At 30.3% G+C, this 22010-nt stretch overlaps 1 protein-coding gene across 1 annotated transcript in view; it reads right to left on the bottom strand.

Annotated features, from left to right (window-relative positions):
* LOC108562076 (head-specific guanylate cyclase) overlaps nt 1-11081 on the bottom strand; it is a 58869-nt gene extending 47788 nt beyond the window's left edge. The window contains exon 1 of the mRNA XM_017920285.1: nt 10734-11081. Coding sequence (XP_017775774.1) covers nt 10734-10916 — 183 coding nt within the window. The 5' untranslated portion in view covers nt 10917-11081. The remainder of the gene's footprint in view (nt 1-10733) is intronic.
* Nucleotides 11082-22010: the final 10929 nt, after the last annotated feature.

Below are 22010 nucleotides of genomic sequence, written 5' to 3'. Positions count from 1 at the left end.
CCGTTTCGTACCACTTTTTTTTTCTACTCTTCGAGTAATAAATTTTATTCGCCCGTTCATTTAGTACGTGTGCAAGACACACCCGGTTACTTTTTCGTCCTCGAAATGTTGTCCATTTCCACACCGCAGACGATACAAACAAACAAAAAAAACAAACAAGTTGAAGTAAATTACTGGACCCTGCAGTTTAGCCACATATATCTAAAGTAAAATAAACTTTAGATGTATATTATTATATCATGTTATGTTTCAAATTAATTATTATTATTATTGAGTGCTTAATCTGCACTGTAACTTAGTTTAATCAGTAATCTATTTTACGGCGAACCTCCTGTTTTTGTCGAGCGGAAAGGCGGGAATTAATTTGTATTTGAAACAGTGTATCCATGTTACAATCAAAGGGTTCCGCAACTAGTGTAGTCTAATTTATTGTGGGACGAAACGTTAATTGCAAGATATAATTATGTACTTGCTACTTGTACTTGTTCCCCGTTGCGCAAATAGACAAATTGCGTTTACCAATTATCCTGCTTCCGTGTGTGTTTCCGCGAAAGTAGTACACTTGGCACCAATAGCAACGCAAACAAAACACGACTCATTAAAGGTAGTAAAACAGGAGCATATTTGCTACTCCGCATTGCCGTGAGCATTATTATATAAACTCACATAAACTAGAAATAAGCTCTTCGGATTGTGATTATTCCCGTGCAGCAGTAGAAACTTTGTTTTATTACGCACAGACCTACACGGATGCTATTGCTTGATTTATCTATACTAATTTGAAAACTAACTTCCGCAAGTGATTAAATCAACCAATTGCTTAATTAAGTTGCATGTAATTGATAATTATAATTGTTGTATAAGCTTTAATCCCAATGTCGGTCAATTGAAACTTTGCAACATTTATTTTCACTAGCAATTTCATTTAGAGAAAGAAAAGGATACAGCAGCGCCTTAGAAAATATGAGGGTAGTAAGACGACGATATTATTAGTGCCATATAAATTCAGTCGGAAATGAGATTACATTCGCATTTATATATGTCATTATTCGTACTTCAATCCAATTGAAAACCGAAGATTTTCTTCTCTTCGTTTCAATCGCATTTTGTTGTTATATTTTTTACCGTTCGATTCATCCACGATTAATCATTGGATGCAGCAATAATTCATGCGTTACGCAACTAATGGCATATATTCACGGCGCATTAAGTATCCGATTTAAACAATTACACCGGTCATAAATCATTGCATTAAGTTGAATTTCAAGAGGAAATCGGAATGCGAAATGATTCGTCCATCAATCAATTGAAAATAAAGGGAGGATTTGCTTTTTCGGGACGAGGGACGATGAAAAGAGGGAAGAAGAAGAAGAAAAAAACGCTGCCCGAAAAAAGCCGCCTTAATTCGCTCGATCTAAGAGGATTATAGATTTCGCAAGGACCACTTAGAGGTCCTAGCGAATTTCCATTGTGTTCGCTGCTACTTCAATATTTCTTTCTTGCCTACCGTAACGCATACAAAAAAAAAAGATATAACGAGCAGGGAGAAATGAAGAAGTAGCGAGGCATTGAGCAAGAGGAATTATTGAGAGCCGAATTATATTTTGTACTTCAACTGGATTTTGTACTACAAATGTCTAGTTATTTAATTGTAAATGAAATATATTTGGAAATACGTTGATAAAATGTAAATTCTAATAAAATTTTATTAATCTAATTTTTATAATTATATAATTTTTTGTATAAATAACGAAAAAGTATGTAAATTTCATAATAATAAATTGCTTAGTATTTACCTTCTCTATATCTTCTCTATACAAACACAGGAATAATAATATAAAAATTGTAAAAATCTTAATATTTGATTGAGAAAAAAAAACTGTTTCTTTCTTTCTTTCATTCCATCAATATTGTAGACTCATAAATATGTGTAACACTGGAAGGTTCAAATGGAATATATACGTATATACAGTGAAATGGATTCGCAGACTCCGAGGCTGAGGTGTGTGTGTTTCAATTTGCTGGCACATTTACTTGCCCTGCGTAAATAATTCAAAAGGTTCCAAAAGCCCCACAAAAATTGCAAATCTCAGCGAAAAACTGTCAATTACATACGCACAAAAGAAAAGTTGAAACAAACAAAATGGAATAAAAGAATAGAACCGTCAGATGTTACAGTTTTAATTCTACTTTAAAACGGAAAAATAGTAGTTATTAATATATTTATATTCATCGATATACGAAAAGTACAATAATGTTCATAAAGCATTTTAATTAATGAACAGTGTTCTTGTTCATTTACGAACAATATCGTTATATAACTTATTAATGAAATGTGTCGGGTGTTTATTAAAAAGTAATTATCCTTTAAAACTTCAGCCATTTCAGTTTTAATTCAATAACTTGAGCGTAATTGAAAATGACTTCAACAAGAATTAGTTAAGTTTCCTAATTATTCTTTCTGACCCCAAAGTTCTTTGTACAAAATATATTTCAAATTGTATACGAATTGCATAAAAAATACATATCTTGCTTTTTTTTAAATACTTTCGCTTTTGTTGGATGATTTTAATCTGCGAGTTCAAACCTATTTACATGTTTGTTCTTCTTTTTTTGTAATGGATGAAAAATTCAGATTTTGTCAGCGCAGCAATAAATTAACAAGCAAGCAAACGTGTTTTTTGGGATCGTCCCTATGTCGCACGTGCTTAAAGGGCAAACATAAAATATATTATACGAATGGACCTCAGTCCACTAAGTCAACTCCAATTCAACCCTCCGTGTCGCAATTAAAACACGGTTTGCTCTACCGACCATTTCGGTCGAGGTGCGGTGTAATTTATTTTATTTATTTTCGAGGACGTCGTCCCTTTGACCAGGATTTTATTTTTCTACTTCCGTACGTGTAGATTTTAGTTATACTAAAAGTATTACTTGAGTAAAAATATAGTGCAATAGTGCTCAAGGGACGCATAGAGAAGGACGCATGTGCATGTTTTATACACTCGGGTATAGTTTTAGTAACCTTTCCAATATATTAAATATTTAAATTAAAAAATTTATAGGAATGAAATAAAACTATTGTCCGAACTGGCACAAACATACATACAAATTGGTTGAAGTAAATAAATGAAAACATATGTATATGTTTCTATAAAATACACTGAATAACCAATAAATAATTTACTAAATTCATCCAAGCACTCTCGTTGATTGTTATGTCACTTAAAATTATTGTTGTTGTACGTATAGACATTTTTAATACCGTTTTTATCAAGCTTTTTTATACACTCTAACTTATTCGACAACGAGAAAACTTGATTTCATTGTTTGTATTCATGCTTTTGCTTTTATAAGTCATTTGAGAATATTACCTTAGTTTTTATTTGCTTACGTCATTATATTTGTTGTTTCAGACATTCTTGAAAGTGTAAGATAGACATTATTGATTTCAAGTATTATAATATTATATTTTGAAAACAATAGTCAGCAGAGGAAAAATAGGAAGTTCAATCGTCATTGAAAATGTTACGCGTTGATAAACGCTGATTTATACTATATTAATACATTTATATCATATACAATGTTGCGAAACAATGCAATTCCAAAAGATTTATATGTCAGACAACCAAAAGCTTATTACAATTGGAATTCCAAGTCTGGCATTTGCTGCAAGTGGATGCTGTATCTCATGCAAATGAGCTTCGCGAATAATTTTGGCAACATCCAACGTATATTTCAAAACTGTCGTGTTTATCAATATCAGCGTCGAAATCGCATTAAGTGCATTCACTCCATTCTCGTTAGCCGAACGTGTGTAAGCCATTCCAAAAACTTGCGAACTTTACTCGGAACTTAACCTTAATCTAATTGTAAACTTGCATCCATGCGACGTTTAATTTAATCATCAAGTTTGTGCCCATTGTACGCCAGTTGACAAAACGAAAGGACCCAACGTTCATTACATTACATTTTATTATTACTTTATATAATTTGTCTACAGTTTTCAATCGATTTGGTATCATGAAGAGACAATATTGGTTTCCATGCAAACACATAGTTGGAACCAGGTACAAATCAATACCGGAGATGTTCGTTTATATATACACAACGTGATGAGATATATTTGATGTACAAGACTTAGATCAAATTAGCTATGTTTTTGTTTGCATCTTAATAAGAAAAGTTCTCGTGCAAATATCAGTGAAAAACAACAATTTTGTAAAACGATATTTAATGATGGTACAAACGCATTAATTAGTCGGTGATGTTTTCAAAATATTCCGTTATTGTATGCGCAAATGAAGAACAACATGGTAGTATCCCAGTAGCCTTTGTAGGATCATGAATAATGGATACAGTTAATTTTGTTTGTGAACTATTTTGCAGAACGTACAAAGGCTTCATTATTATTTTTTTATCTGGATTAAAACACATGCTAAATGATACTCACGTAGTTTTCAATAACGTATTACGCATTTATTTCACAATTCTTTAATCCAGCAGTTTCCACGCGAAAAAGTTATGAAATATATAAAAAAAAATAATGAAAATATTGGAATTTATACTTTAAAAATCAAATTTATTATTTAACAACAATTTTGTTTAAAAAAGAAACTTCAAATTAATGTATTAGTTTTTCAATAAATTTGAAGCAAAACGCATATTTTTTATGCAGGTGTTCAATTATAACACAGGAAGGTTCGTGAAGGTACGCCACCGCCATAGTTCATAATATTTTGTTCATAAATTGTAAATGCAATAGTTTTGTAGACTCTTCAGTAAATTTAAATTATAGAACATCCTTCAGCTTTGTTCATTTCATTATTGCTTGCCTAACGTAATCCTATTAATTATCCTCGTGCGCTCCAAATAAGTTGCAGGAGGAACACACAAAGCGAAAACTTAAAGTGGCCGTTTTATTAAATATACTATTACGTAACGGAAAAATAAGTGCGAACCGTTGGCCCTTCATGATATTAATGGTCCCATTTTCCTGATGTGCCAGTTGAACCTTTGCCCGATGCAGTTTGGAGGCGGCACACGTGTCTCACGACACGACCGCAAATTAATTTCGAATGTGGAGGAAGAGACGAAAACGAATACGTAACTATCATGCAAAACTATAACACCAAGAATATCTCACGGAGTTAGCGTGAATGCAAATTGACTTTATGCATATTAATACGTCATTATTTGAAATTAAATTTAATTATTACTTAAATCCGATATAGTTATTTAGAAAATATTTTGCAAATGTTATTGAATTCATTTTTACGTTTTCTATGTGTTTCTTCAGTTCTGTTTACATTAATTTCAGCAGTTCTATTTCCGCAAATCCTTCAGGCTATTTTATACGTCTCCTCGCTGAAACTCCGGAATCTAGCCAATATTCTTTGATCTTCAACGCCGAATTTATTTAAATATTCAGATATTCCGCGATTGACGATCACCGCTGCGCATATCAATGTTGAAAGTATGATCAGAATAAGCGAATCCTAGATTCTTATTTGAAGAACACAAATATAATTTAAATTTAACAAAAAAAGTCAATAATTTTAAATGGATTTTGCATGTAATAAATATAAACTATTATAAAGTGATCCATACTGGATTTAATTTAAAACAAATGGAATTATCCTAAACTTTAGAAACTGCCAAAGCAAAGAGCTATTATTTGCATAAAACGAAGATTCGAAGTAATTACGTTACTTATGTAGCAGACGTGTCGTAACGACTAAAGTACAAGTTCTTAAGAAAACCTCCGCTCAATGTAATAGCAGTTGAGATTAATCGAACTATGTGACTTTTAATAATGACAAATCTCGTTTGTTAACTTCTCGCAAGTAATAAAAGCGAGACTACGTCTGGGTTTTTTCATATATTATTAATTAAAAAGTTATCGTTCGAACAAAAAAATAATAATTTCATAGACTTTATAATTGTATTTCAAATTGGAATATGCAAAAAGTGTTTACGCTAATCAAATAGAGTGTTATAACCTTTCACATCTAATTTTTGGATTGTGAATTCGAGGCACATCTGTAGTGGGAAAATAACTGGGCGAGTTAAAGGACGGACGTCAACGTGAAAAAGTTTCGGAATAATCAACAGTGACTTGACCGGACCTAAAAAAAACGTGATGTGCACATTTGCATGTCGAAATTCAAAGTTTGAACAAAATTCTGTTCCTATTTTAACAAAAGTATTTATTGTTACAGTTTAAAACGTATACATATTTTGTGATTATAATCATATTTTTGTAAAATTTCATATTTTAGTTATGTACTATCAAAATTAACTAGACTATTTCTGGATTTTGTCAGTACTTTATTTAATAAATTTATGAACATTGTTAGTTTATTTAATGAATATTTGCAAATTTTTACTGTAATGTATTATATTAATTACACTTGGTAGCTGAAGTGAAGCTATCAGAGATGACCTATAAACTTTTCAGGAAGGATAAAGAGCGAGAAAAAAAGAATTGCTGGACGTCATCCAGGCATGAGACAAATCAATATGGATATGGAGTTCGACCTTGCTATTTTTATATTGTCACTGTCAATTTCGTTAATAACAACATTAACATCAAAGGTAATTTGCTTCTATTAAATGTATTTATAAATACACATTGATCCTCATTTTGTTTTTCAAGCGTAACGAAAAATGAATATGTATGAAGCTTGACTTCATTAAGTTCTTTTATATCAACTTTTATGAAGTCATGTACATAAGTTAATGTAATTGAATATTAAATTACTTTGTATTGATTACATCCGAAGTTGAATGAACTCATGATCTCAGCAGCTGCTTTCGTTAAATTATTATTTACTTAATTTAATTAACTTTAAAAGTATACTCGTTTGATTATATAAAATTGCGTGCATTTTATACATTTCTATTATTCGTATATAATTGAAATTGGTGTATATGTTACATTTCAATTTGTAAATTTAACTAATTAATACTAATATTTGAACTAGGTATAATTTTATATAAAAAATATTATTAAATTTCAATTAATATTTAAAAACGATTTAATTTGAAAATAAAACTAAATTAGTACACAAAATTATATATTTTCCTCGATTAGTCCGGTTTTCCAATTTCAAAATCGATTACCCACACTATGCTGTATACTTTTGAAGTTTGTTTATATACTTGTAACATATTCTTTATTTATTCTAGGACGTATACAAAAAGAAGACGTAGGGTAAATAAAACCAAATTGTTGCATGTCACATTGAGACTGACTCCTACTTCCTGCCCTGAACGACACCTTGGAAATGTCAGATACAAGAAAAAGGTTGGCTCCCTTTGAAATTACATTCAGGAAATTCTACTGAATGTTTCGTGAAAACTTGCAAGAATCCAAAGACTCCAAACAATGAATTCTAAGTATGCCCTAAACATTAACTATATTTGTATCTTCGGATAACAATTATAGAAATTAATGAACTATAAAGAAAAGAAAAAATTACAACACACCCATTTTATAATGATTTTGTTGAAATGAAAATAGTTATTTTTTTTGTAAAGCAATCCATGCATTAAATATATATATATATAGTCGAATGTCAGGTGTTGTGCAAATGCTGAATGAATAGTTTTTGATGAAATTTCGTGCGTCTGGCGATGGCTTCAAACCGCATACACGTCAATCAAAAAAGAGAACTGGCGTGTGTTTTCCCCCTAGTAAATTAACCTCACTGATGGTGAGTGCATTTGGCAATAGAAAGCTTCTATATTTCATCAATGTTAATTACGTACTGTTTCGAAAATGTTTACTTTTCAATGACAAATCACAGATTTAGTCATCAAAAAAGGAAAGAAATTAAATTCTGTTTCATTAAGAAACATTTCGTTTTATATATTTATTATTTTTTCTTTACTCATACAAAAGTAAATTATATTCGTCTCTTTGATATTTAAATCGAAGACGCTCATTTAAATACCTTTAAAGTATTCCGACTTGTGTGTTTATATCTGATATTTTTTGTTGTTGCTGTTATAGAAATAAATTTAAAAAAATATATGGATCGAACTTCTTATGCAAATATTATGTGAGTCTGCCAAAATATATATTTTATTTGTATTACTTTTCTCTTCTTCCGTTAGTGTCGCAGTGTGACTTTTAGTTCTGTTCGTGGTTCGATACTAGCTAGCTCACGTAATTGAAACATCCTATGACAGTTTAATGGCAGGGAGCCAAGGTTTTATGCATTCCTGAGAGTGTTCTCAGATACATCAGAAATGTATTAAGGAAAACTTTTTTTTAAACCTACTAAAGTACCTAAATGCACGTTAAATTTAAACATTGTATTTAAACTTACTAATTTATTATAAGAAAATATATAAAACTTGATTAGATCAATCGCTTATGCAACTTAAAAGTCCATTGTCCCAGAATATCTTAAGTGTTATTTTTTTTGATGTTAAGAGAATTTTTCAAAAACCTGAATAGAAGTTGCAATAGAAGTGAATGCGGAAGGTTGGCTTTCACATCCAAGCCTTTTATAGGGTTTAATATCTTAATTTCATAATTATCAGTAAAATATAAGATTTATAAAGAAAATGTTTACATTGATTTCTAACAGTTCCTTCGCTATTTTTCAGTAGTAAATATTGAAGAAATACTAAAAACTATGTTTCTTTTATTATAATTCAGAATCCGACTATAAATAAATGTATCCTTACTATGTCTATAAAAAAATGTCACCTTTCAAAATATGTACACAAATAACTTAACAATTCTGATAAATTTAAATATGTTATAAGACAATATTGTGTTTTCATTTCAATTTAAAATCTAATTGTAGATTGGCGAGTTTAGGCATTCACTTTATAATAATTTCATGTTTCGGAATTGATCCTTCTCATGAATTACTAAATCCATCACACCCTCATCTGCATTGAAAAATGTATAGTCGAATGCAGGTCAAGTCCCCATTGTCGTGGGCTTAAAATCAATTGAATTTTCTGAATCTCGCTTTAAACCAAATTAGTAAACGAATTTGCATATAATTCTACTATCCAATATACATATAATCCACAGGCGCATCCACCACTTATACAAAATCAATACACACCACTTAGCGCACAATGAGCTGATCATATTACGTTCTACAGAATGCTATAATCTGCTAAATTCGATTGTCATGTTATAATTTTGGATAACTTATTGATGTTTCTATTTGATAAATCGAAAAGCAAAATCCATTTGAAATTTATGTATTTTACAATGAACAACAATATTTCATTTCACCTGCATAATTTTTACCAAAAAGTATCATCATCGTCTAATGTCTATTACTCTCTTATCTTGTGTTCGAATCTCACTCTTTTCTTGTCCCAATAAGTATTCTTTAAACGTTCAAATCAGCTGTGATTCATTGTTTTTTTTTAGACGATTGTGTGAAATTATGATATGATTCAATTATATAATCAATTCAAATAATTGGAATTGGGTTAATCCGGCTACAGAATTAGTAATACTTTTTCGATCAGTATAATTCTATACATATGTGATATCAAAATAGCTATAACAGGAATTATAACGTAGTTTCAAATTAATTTCAAAATTATTAATTATAATAAGCTTTGTTATTGGTTTACATCAAAACTGATATTTAAAATAACTATGTTTATACTTATTATTATATATATTTGATACGAGGTTTTAATACTAAACAGCTACCACGATTTATTTTGTAATTTATTGAATTATTGCTGTAATCACCATTTGAGCTGCTTAACTTTCATAAGATGTAGAACATCAAAATTCTGATGGATTCTTGATTATTATTATTTACCTGTAGAGTAGAACTTCGGTTTTCAAACGTCAGGTTTAAAACAAACAACACTACAGTTTCAGAACAAATTGTTGTAAATAAGAAATCGTTAAAAGGTTTCGAGTTTTCGGATTGCACAATTAGTTTCAAAAACATATTTCAAAATTGATAAATCCATTTCACTATTTATAATAGTGTCTGGTAGCCTTTGTCATCTTAAGATACAATAGAATAGCACTCACGTAGAACGGAAATGATTTGCTAGAGTAACTAGTCTTGTCACCATACGTAGTTACACAATACATATAGCTGAAGGACCTTTCAGTCGATGATCAATTTGGACGAAAACCTCTCAATAATTATAGATTTTATTACACAGTAGTGGTAACTTTGTGGCAGATTTCATGAATTTGTAATAATTCCTTTTTTTATATAAACAGTAATTGGAATTGACCAATTGTAAATATTAAATATTGAAACAACAGCGGTGGTCGCAATGTTTGTTTTAGCAGAATTAATGAAATTATAGGTGCATTTCCCGTTTTCGAATATTATAAATGCATTAATTAAACAAAACTAATGGAATTCCGAAAAGTAATAAATAAATCAATCAAAAAAGATATATCCTTTAAGTATGATTAATGTTCTTCTCTATTTAATACTGTAGTAAATAACTATTGCCGGTAATTTGAATTAACAATTATTAATTAACGAACTTTTTTCTAATAATTAATATCATCTGTATTTGTAAATCGTTTATAGTTTAACATAACTATTTTCTAGTGACAATGGAAACTGCGCATCAAAAGCCGTAATAGTACAATGATTTCAAACATAGTTTCAAGTAAGTTTTATCTATGTAATAGTTGTATCTGTATTTGCTACGTGAAACGAAAATTATTAAACTTCTTGTAAATCGTTTAAAGTTGATATTCTTACCGGAGGTGATGTTAAAATTAATATAGCGGAGCTTAAGTTCTTCAAGTTGAGGGTGTTCTTATCTTCCTCGTCGAGATCATCATGGCTGGGAATCTGAATGGAGCTCTGCCGAGTCGCTAAGGACCTTTTGAGCGCACCATTAGGCACCACGTGTGAAGAGGATCTTCTGAAGGGACATGCCATGATAATGCTGCTACTTGTCTACTCTCTCAGATGGACTTCATTATTTTCGTAGAAGAAGAAAAAAAAATAGTTTGCAAAAATTTTTACGTTCGGATCAAAATTTTAGAAACAGGAAACGTGTCGAATAGTTCGTGAACAGCGGACGGCGGCGGATGCAACGTAACGGCGTCGCGACGCGTGTTGAACTGAAGGCGCTGTTTTGGGGCCCAAACGTAATCTTCGTACGCCAGCGCAGTCACCATCAAATGGAGAAAAATCAAATGATTTCTTCTCAGTATTTATTTCCATCCACGAACTCTGTTGTTGATAGTCATACATCATCTCACAAATATTAATTATAAAATCTCTTTCAATTAGCCTCATTAAATTGTATAACAAACAGTAACAACCCTTTGACTTTACCTCATATTATATGTCAGGGAAAATTCGGTGGAAGTGTTATTAAATTTCCAGAATTTCAATTTATGTATAAAATCTAATAATTATATTTAGTGTATAATATAAAACAATAGTGCGTGTCGCCAAAATGTATCTTCTGGATCCGGAGATTATATAAAATCCCAATATTTCCCGGGAATCGGGAAATTTTATGCCAGCTTGTATCATAAATTGAACGCTTTCTAATTCTGTCCATCTGTCGGCAATGTTCAATAACAGGTTTTAAAACGAGAAACCCGAGAGTTAGGTTTACAAAAAAGTAACTAATTTCCCGGGAAATCCCAGGTACAGCTCACTACATAATAAATAAGACTTAATGACTTTACACTTATCATCAACATTTTTAATTAATTAAAGATATGTATTATGGTTACATTTCTATATTGTAAATAATTATAATAATATCATGTAATTGAAATTGATCATCAAGTACGTATTAAATATTGAACTTCGCAGTTCATAAATGAATATTATTGATACTATTATTGATATCAAGTATGAAAGTAAGTAAGTAAATTTATAACTTCATATCACTTAACATACATCATTTTATTTTATTGTGCGTGTATAATTATTTATAGCTTTCTAACCGAACTAACGTACAAATATCCGTATGAACGTACAATAATGTTAGTCGGCAATATTTGAAGAAGTTGTATTCGCTATAAATAATATATAATATACTCTTTGGACTGAACTGTGAGGTATTGTTATTTGGTGCGCATTGGAATTCGTAATAAACCACAAAATTGAAAAGAATATTAAAAAAAAAATCGACGTACGTGTGGAGCAGTGGAGGCATTTCATTTCAGAGGTGGAACAAAGGGACAGTGCGAGAAATAAAACCAGGATAGAAGGATTATAATCTCTACTGCTCGCTGCTCCGAAATCGCGGGATGACCTTCCACGGAAAATGCAGTAAATTGCCCAGGGTTGAGAGAACTTCCTGAAGTGCGATTGTTGTAGCTTCCACTCCACTATATATATGTGTGTGTGTGTCTGCCATTTTGGTAGAAAGAAAGTTTGAAACAACCGTCCCAGGAAGACGGTTTCCGCACACCGAAAAACCTCCGCTTTTATACAAATGTCTGCACTTGGCAGGTGCTACCAATAATCTCTAAGAAATTTCATAACTCATCCGGCGACCGACCCCTCCCTAAGGAAGCTCCATCTAGACCCATTCAGTCACACAAACTGAATGAAAACTCCGAGCTTCAGATTTATTTTTACAATAATATTTTTACGCTGGTGAAAACGCGACGAGAAACTTTTCAGAAAAATATAAATTTAAAAAATAACTTCTCACATAAAATATATACTTACAGCTATCCATTACCAACAAAAAAAACTTTTAATATTTCTATTTAAATCACTTCAACTTAATTCATTTATCAACTCAAGAAAAGCAATAATTAATTATGTTTTATTTTTTTAAATAAACGCGCACTAAAAGTTTGAATTTACTTCAAAATCTATTACAAAATGTATACAACCTGGAAAGTCGTTAAAAGTGTACACGGCCAGATTGAATTCGCTTTGTAATTTAAAAGGAAGAAAAAGCCTTTTATAGAGCGAGGAGGATGTTTGGAATTAGAAAAAAAAGAAGCAGCAAGCGAGTGAGATGTTGAGAAACTGAAGCAATTCTTTAATGTTCGACTGGAAATACAATGATCCTAAACTAAACTTTATCTTTTAGGTAACTTACACTTAACAATACAGCAATAGTTCGACCACGATAAATGCGGTTTCACTATAATCCGGTTGGAAAATTTCTAAACAAACTAAATTTTAATTGATAAAATAAGAAATAAGTATCTTTTTATGCATTTTTGTTAATCTTCAATATTGGAACATAAACAAATTTCTGAATTATTCATTAAAACATTTCTTGTCTAATATTTAATTGCCAACAAAATTTGACCTGAATAGTGGTTGTGGAATTTCGTTATTCGCAGCACAACGTTCATGGTTCCGTTTAGGTAAATTCCGGTGTCGCACGGCATCCATTCTATATGATTTTAATAAAATGCTAAACAATACAAGTTATGTGCGAGATTAAATTTACGTGAGATTGCGAAAATACCTAGCAAAAATTAAGGTGCACAAAAGACAGCGTGAATTTCGTTTAATTTTATTAATATTTTTTAAGAATAATCAATTGCATAAACATAATTTAATTCCAGTAAAATTTCTATAAAAAAAACTATTCACCGACATAACTTTATTTTCGGCACAAAGAATCGAAAATAAAATTAAAGAAATCCAACAAGTGGTAGAATCGATAAGCTTAATATAAGAAGCGAATGTAGAAAGGCAAGAATTATAATAAATATTGTAGTGTCGTTTTGATTGCTGTTGGAATCGTCTATTGCTAGTAGGATGATGACGCTATTTCATTGTTGTTATTCCAATTATTTCCTACCTTGAAGTTCTTGAAATATCCATCTCCTAATCATTTATTTTGTATATAGTAAAAGCGCTTCATATTACGATTTCAATGCCTTTACAAATTGACGATATTTTACATTCATATTTTTCGATCTCGAAGATTTGCTTTTAAAATTGAGTCTCGATTTCAATTGGTTCATGGTTATGAATAGAAATATTTGATTTTTTCGTATGCAAATTGTTCTTTTCAAACATATAAAACTTCAAAAATTTAATATTATAAATAATTGCAATTCAATTGCAATTTTCGTTTCCATTTTGTGCGAAACAAAATATAAAAAATCTTTAGATAAATTTAGCACACAAATTGCTTTGAGGTTCCTATGGTTACTTGCGTGATTGATTTTACCGTGTCCTATATATAGATACATTTAAAGCAAAAAAAAAACTAGTTTTAATTATAAATAGTGGTTGAAAGAGGGTAGACGTTGGTAAAACCCGAGTCACACAGATCGAATATGTATTGAACTACATATAGTATAAAGTAGAAAAAATACAATAAGTTGAAAACTTTATTATGTTTTCTTAAATATTTGAGTTATATAATTTTGATTACGCGAAATAAAGAGAACAATTACAGCTTGCTATGAAAGAAAAATAATTAAAAAAAAACATCAATCAAACACGGATGTGTATTCCAGCTGTTACCCGGATAAAGCAGAGACTGTTGTCTTGTAGCGTGAAATTTTGTGAATAAAGTCGCTGATCCTGCAAGAGTGTTCTTTGTATTTGTTTTCCAATACTTTCCGAAATAAACCTTTTTCATGCGCTAACCGAATTTGCTTTTATACTTTCAGAATTGAGATTCTTTTTATGATCCGCGAATATTTTATTGTTCAATCAGTTTTCGAAATTTAAGAATTATAGTGAGACCAAGTATAGCAGTTAGGATGCGTTCCTAGACTAAACAAAACAGCGTTAAACTAAGTCACATAAACATATAGTAGGATAATAGAGGAAGTGCTAAACGAGGTTTTCCTGTATTTTCATATTTTAAGCAATCCGAAGGTTAAATAAAGCTGCTATAATCCCTACTTTGGGTTGGTTTTAGAACCAAATTTAAAACATTTGTGATGAATTTGAAATATTTTAGTGACAGAAGTTTGAAATGTTTCGTAGTAACTAGATTATGGTGTCAATCTCATTGCGTTGATTTTTTTTATTTAGCGTAAGTTTTGAATTTCCAACATTTGAATTGGATTTTCTGGAATTAATTCAATTTTAACATACTGACTTTTAACTACAAAACAAATAATAGTTAAAAACTGAACAATCATTATATTTTACTTTAAAAAAAAACTATTGTTTTGCCAGTTATTCATAACTTTATTAATCATGTTATAATTATATTGGTAATAGTATTATTTTATTGTAAAAAGGTTTTCTTATTGTCCTGATTTCACAAATTTAATGTTATTACCTAAATTCTAAGCCTATTTAACACTAATGTAATAAATAGTCTACAGAGTTTACAGCAATTAAATTGTTAATAAATTATATAAAAAAATGTGTACATAATGAATAAAATTTATAATAAATATAACGATCTTGTGAATCGTTTTTGATAATATTAACTGGCAGTTTAATCTAAATGAAAAATGTCGGAGGTAAAGATAACATTTAATATGACAGTTTTGGTAGGGAAATTCACTCATATTTATACAAAAGTTGAAACGTCGCAGAATGACTTGTCTTTGCGATGAAAATCATTACGAACCGCTAGGGTCCGTTATTAACGAGAAAGATGTGACACAGTTTCTAGCTATCAAAGTGAATGCGAAATTGAATTATAAACTTTGGACCAGTAAATTATTGTTAAAAGCCTTGGCCACGAACGGCCGATCGATAAATGATACCCAACCAGTATCGGAAAGCAAAATATGTCAACAGTTCAACTGTGCATTCCATCCAAACTTGTCTAAATAACATTAAATTTTGGTAATTACGAGCGTTCCAGCGAATCCGCACTTCAGTCGTCTGTCGATTCACTTAACTTCAGCACTCAATTCTCCAAGCAAGTACGGAGCAATTTGCTGCCGCGTTTCCTGTTTGTTCAATTACTTATTTCTGGCGCACAAACACTGCAAAATTCGTACAATGCGTTTCGTTTTAATTACGCCATTAAGCCTCGATCAGGGCTTCATAATTAAATTTCGTGTAATCAGTATTAAGCTTCAAATTGGAAACTTTTCCTCGATATTATTCAGAAATGTGCATGTTCACGCTTGTGCTTCCAGCTTCAAGTTGCTTGTGCAAAACAAACGTCGTCCGCGTTAATTAAAACGGGGCTCGTAATTCATACTGCAATAAAAAAATAGAGAATCGATCCGGAGTTGTCATAGACACTTGCTGCAATTTCGCAAAACAAGGAATATTCGGGGAAAAAAAGGGAGCAGCAAATAATTCATGCAATCTGAGGTCGATCGCTAATGCGAAAACGGCTTTATTGTTCACACCAAATAAAATTATTGTAGCACCGTTTTATACCCCCATGTAATTGTTCATAAATTCTTTATTGTTATTCAATATGATATTAAAAAGTTTGACCCTTTGTCGTCTGAAGGTACTTATAAGTACTGGCACATTTATATAACTATTCAAATTATAAAGAGGCGTAAAATAGACCTAAATACTTATTGGTACTTAAATGTAATATTTATATTATTTACAAAAATGATTTGTTTTTCAATTGGAAACACCAAACTTTCATTCAAGTTTGTCACTTCTGTATGGATTATTTTTATATGTTGCAATGAAAAGAAAAATTATATAAGAGAATACTATGAAATAAGTTTATAAAATAATATTGTTACTAAATATATATGAGAATTGATTGATAAGCTCAAAATTGACTGACTTTTAATAAAAATTTATAGGCAACTTCATTTTAATGTGTTTTAAAAGAAATCCAAAGTAAAAAAAATAACAAAGGGTTAAAAAGTGAATGCAGATTTCATTTGTAAAATGTGAATTAGCCTTGACGACTCGCATCGTCTCTTTCTTGGCTTCCAGATTATATATGGTTTCGTTCATTTACATCAACATTTTATTGCAATGATGTTATATAAATCATATACTAAAAAGAATACTCGAGCTCAGCAAATATAAATTGGTCAAATTTGAAACACGAACGAGTGTATCATTGTTGGAGATGTCTTCGCACAAAAGTTTCCGTCATTTATCAATTGAGCTGCGACATCAGTTCAAGAGAAATATAGAGGAAAAACATATTTCTAATGTTAATTGGTGAAGATATTAAGGGAAAGGAGAGCTTTCTTATCATTATCGTCAGTTTACTACTGGGAATGAATACAATATTTATCAAACGGGACTGAAAGAAACTGAAGTATTATAAAAGTGAATGGATCCATTTATGTATTGAAACGCAGAATTTATGGCATAAAATTTGAAAAGGCTTAAGAACCTGCTGGTTTTATGAATAAACTTCAAACATATTTTATATTAAAAAGTATATATAAACGATATTCAAAGGTGTATGAAAATTCACAACTTTGTCTTTTGCATACACATAATTGTATTTACTAAATATTTCAATAATTAAACTTGCGTTAATAATAGCAAATTGAAAGTTTAATGTAGAAATAGAAACATAATGTTGTTCCAAATACAGATTTCCCAAATTAATATTGAATCATATTAATATCCCCCAGATGTGATGTAATTACATCTAAACTGTTTCCAATATGCCTAATTATTTTCCGTTCACATGAACGTCATAACAAATTCATTTTCCTATAATTTATAAAAATATGTTTTCACAATCGTTGTTTTATTTTATTCTGAAAATCTTATTACAATTATTTAGTTTTATGCAGACAATTAAGTAAATTGCCAAGTATTAAAATGTTCGGAACGTTACATGTTATGTAATTCAGTTCTGCACCAAACGGAATTAAAATAACTAAATTATTAACAAAGGGGTGGAAATACTGCAGTCTCTGTATGTTTTTTTTGTGTATACAATAAATTTTACATGTTCTTTTTATTAACAATATAATTTCACGTTTCAGTTACATAAAATTTAGAGAAATATTGGTAGTAGACTTTTATATTATTATAAATTCTCAATTCAACATTATAAGAAGACGTAGTCGCACAAAACGCACGAAACTGTGCTTCGTATATCTCGATGTGTGCTTGAATATACATGATGAGACGTGAACCCTGATAGTCAGATTCCGATATGGTCTTGAGAAAAATAATGACAAGTGTTGAATGAATAACGTATTGCGAAAATGTGAAATATGTGCATAACGGATCGAAATGTGAAAGCATTGGACCGATCAATGGGTTTAAGATGGATATAGCAGTTAACGTGGAAGCAGAAACGATAAAACATGAAAATAAATAGAAAAAGAAATAAAGTATTTTACATCGTTTTGCATAGAGAAATCGACTTAGAATTGGGGTGCGTCTAATGGTTCGAACGTAGATGATACCAGGTTTGACATCTTTGATTGTTAATATTTTTCAACAGGAATTTCATTTTCATTTTCTCTGTATACATGTTTTCTAAATCTTCTGATTATTTATATCGAAACTTCCTTATCAGAGCTTCTTTAACCGAGGTATGACTGTATATAACATTAATTTTTGTGAATAATTATGTGAAGTATGATATTTTATGGGAGTTTCATTTAACTTTTAATTGGAATAAAACGAGGTACGCAAAACACATTTAATTAAACAGCCATTGTACTTGTTTTTGGCTGAATGCGAGTAGCGTTGAAGTAGAAAAAGAGAGTTTTAATGTTCGAAATTGCGGACAGATGTTAATCAGGCACGAGCCGCAGACTCGGTCAAATGACCATTGACGAGTGAAAACAATGAGACAATTGGTCGAATTATAGGCGTATAACGAGTGATTTTCCCATGCACGGTGTTCCTCCATAACGGTGTAATTAACCGCCATATGTAATTAGCGACACAGACCAGTACCAGATGTCGTTATTCTCTCTCTCTCTGTCTCTCTCTCTTCCGTGCTATCCCACAGGAAGGCAGCTCAGAATCCCGTTTGATATATTGGAGCCGGGAAATGATACATTGCCGATGAAAAATCCGGGCCTCGGACAGAGGACAATGCAGCGTTCCAACCTTTCTCAATTTCCACAGGCTAGGAAATAAACCGAACAAAAGCTGGAAAAGCCGAAACCGTGACAAATATCGAACCATACCTCTTCGCACCGATGCATAAGTATATGTTAATAGCATCATTGTTATGATGGAAAGTTCTACAGAGTTTAGACTCTGCAGTAAACAACAATAGCTATACAATTTACAACTCTATAATATATAACGAAGTTAAGCGAATTGAAGAAATTCACAATATAACTTACTTTAAGAAAATATGTGAATTATCATTGCAACAAACATAATTACATAGAAGAAATACGTGAATTGTTCTATTTGTATATTATCGAATCTCTGTTTTTACTGTTTATTTTATACAGTTCTCGAATAGTACGGTTTCAAACTAGCTGTACGAGGTATTGTTGTATTTAGTTCCTAGATAATTCTGATTTCAAATTACAGACAAAAAAAAGTGTGATATAAATTAGTATTTATTATGTATTGCAGAGAAAATCGTTATTTCCGCTCATTGCAGAAGCACTTAAATGTTCACGAATGATCTTGCATTGCCAAAGTTTTGGGTGTCTTCTTTCACAGATAAAATAGTTGAATATATTGCTTAGTGACCCACTTTAGAACAATCCACGAAGCATATACGTCCCTTTGTAACCGGAGGGATGACCCTTCGTCCTAAAATTCACATAGAAATCAATTGAAAAAATCGCCTATTTCAAAAAAAAATCACTGCGATCAGATGAATAATGTTTTACATAAGTTTTACATAATATACACATCTGCACTTTATAAAAAGATATATAAATTTATTAAATATGTAAATTATTAATAAATTTTTACTAAATTTTTCATTATTATTACTATTGATTTTGGTTGAAATATGTAATTTTCAATAACATATGCAATCAGATGGGTCAAGAGAATACACAAATATCTGTTAATAAACTGATTAAATCATTTACATTTGCAAATTAAATTGTGGTTTATTAATTATGAAATCCAGTTAATGAAGGATTTCAACATGTGTGGGTCGATGCACGTAATTTGTGGAGAAAGCACATCACTCATTTCATAGCATATGCGAAATTCCGATGTAGTTAGTGTTTGTGCTGTTGTGTTATGCTTTGTATTGATGAGAGAGACATGAAGCTCGTGAATGGGAACAAAATGAAACAAAAATACAAATTTGAAGAGTTTTGAAAAATATATCTAAAAGAAATAGTAAATTAGATTTATTTATTGGAATATAAATTTGAATCTCTCACATTATAAATTTTACATTAGTTGAAATACATATAATATATTGTATAACAAATTCATTTTTATTTAGATTTCCTTAATTTAATTTATAGCAAAAACTACTTTACAAATGGATTTATCATAGTTGAAAAATGTGAATGAAACGAAGTTTACAAATAATATAATAATTCTTGTTTATTTCACCTAGATATTTTCTATTTAATAATGAAAATTGTGTATAGTAATGGGACTACTGACACGAACATTATTAAATCTAACTATTAAAATAAATGAAATTTTTAATATCGCGTAGGAAAAGAGGGTTTCCAGATATGAATACTTCATATGGGAGAATATGAAAAACCTTTCACATTTTTGTGTTTTTTGTTTTGATATTTGCGATTTCCTAAATGCGCTGAAACTGTGTATGGGAGAAAAGGTTATGCAATGAAAAATAAATTCAATTTTCCGTCAGGTAAATTCATTTTTTTTTTGTTTGATTTTACTATGCGATATTTTTATTTTATAAATAATACAAATATTTCGAATATGTACTTATTTGCAAGTTCAAATTTAAATTAATAATACTCAGTACTAATTATTAAATGTATATACGATATAACTAAAATAATTAGAAGGAATAGTGCGTAAATAAAATTGTAAAAATTTACTGATTTTAAATAAAATATTTCATAATTATTTTCTATTGAATTTAAAATTTGGTAATTGAATACTTTTTGGCAATTTTTGTGGCTTTATAACTTGTTTACAACATTTAATTGAATCATTAGTTATTGGATTTACAAAAGACACAAATACTTAGTTATAAATCACGCAAGAGGGATTGTTAATTACATAAGTCGTGAGTCATGGGAGTTACTACCCTCCGCAGAAGGCTGTGTGACTTATGGGATGTAGGCCTATGTAGGAGGATCTAATAAGAATATATGTTAATACGACGTAGGGAATATATATCTTCTATATTTATGTATAAAGAAAACTATGTGATATCTTACAGAGACCAACAAAAAAACAGTGATTTATAATGTTTCCTTTTTGTTCAAAAATAATTTGAAACATAATAATTAGAAATGAATTATATATAAGAAAAGTGTCTAATGTGTATATTATTTAATTAATTAATTTGTTTGATAAAATCTCTGTAATTAAATAGAATTACAATCAGAAAATCCCGATTGAATTTTGTTAGCACAAAGCTGCGGAATCTCAACGAATCGGTGCTGATTTAATTGCAGATAAACTTTACTTTTCCTGGATACAAATCAAATCTAATCAGGGATAAAGAATGCAATTACATGGATAAACGTTTAGCGGCAAAGTGGATCTCGCATAGCATGCAAATATCAGCTGGTATCATTCACTTTATGGTAATGGGACTGGTAGCGATTATAATCATTCCCACACGTAAAATTTAACAATCGATGCGGCGAGCGATCGAATTATTATGTAACCGAGCGTTTTTTCGCTGGAAAAAAAAAATATGTACGCGTGTGTTTTTTCAATTAACACGATTCGTGTCCACGTGAAAAGCAATCAGGATATGTTTTCCAACTACGAAATAACTTGTAAACAAGCAACAATTGTTGATAAATAATGTTATAGAAGGAAAGAAAAACAGATTTTCTATTAAACCTATGTTTATTTGGATACCATGAAAATATTTAATAATAATTTAGTAATTTCTACAGCTCATAACAGGCGACTCGATAACAGAAGGAAGATGCTTGCATACTCGTTGGAAAGGTAATATATTTAGCTTTCATACGAGTAGTCGATGATGTAATTATCTTAAGGGGTTGCCGAGAAATTCACGAAAAACTGAGAAAAAATGAAAAAAAAAAA

Source organism: Nicrophorus vespilloides, unplaced genomic scaffold (assembly GCF_001412225.1).
Source record: "Nicrophorus vespilloides isolate i.1.1-1 unplaced genomic scaffold, Nicve_v1.0, whole genome shotgun sequence".
NCBI classification, from domain to species: Eukaryota; Metazoa; Arthropoda; class Insecta; order Coleoptera; family Silphidae; genus Nicrophorus; species Nicrophorus vespilloides.
This window is presented reverse-complemented; position numbering and strand designations above follow the sequence as displayed.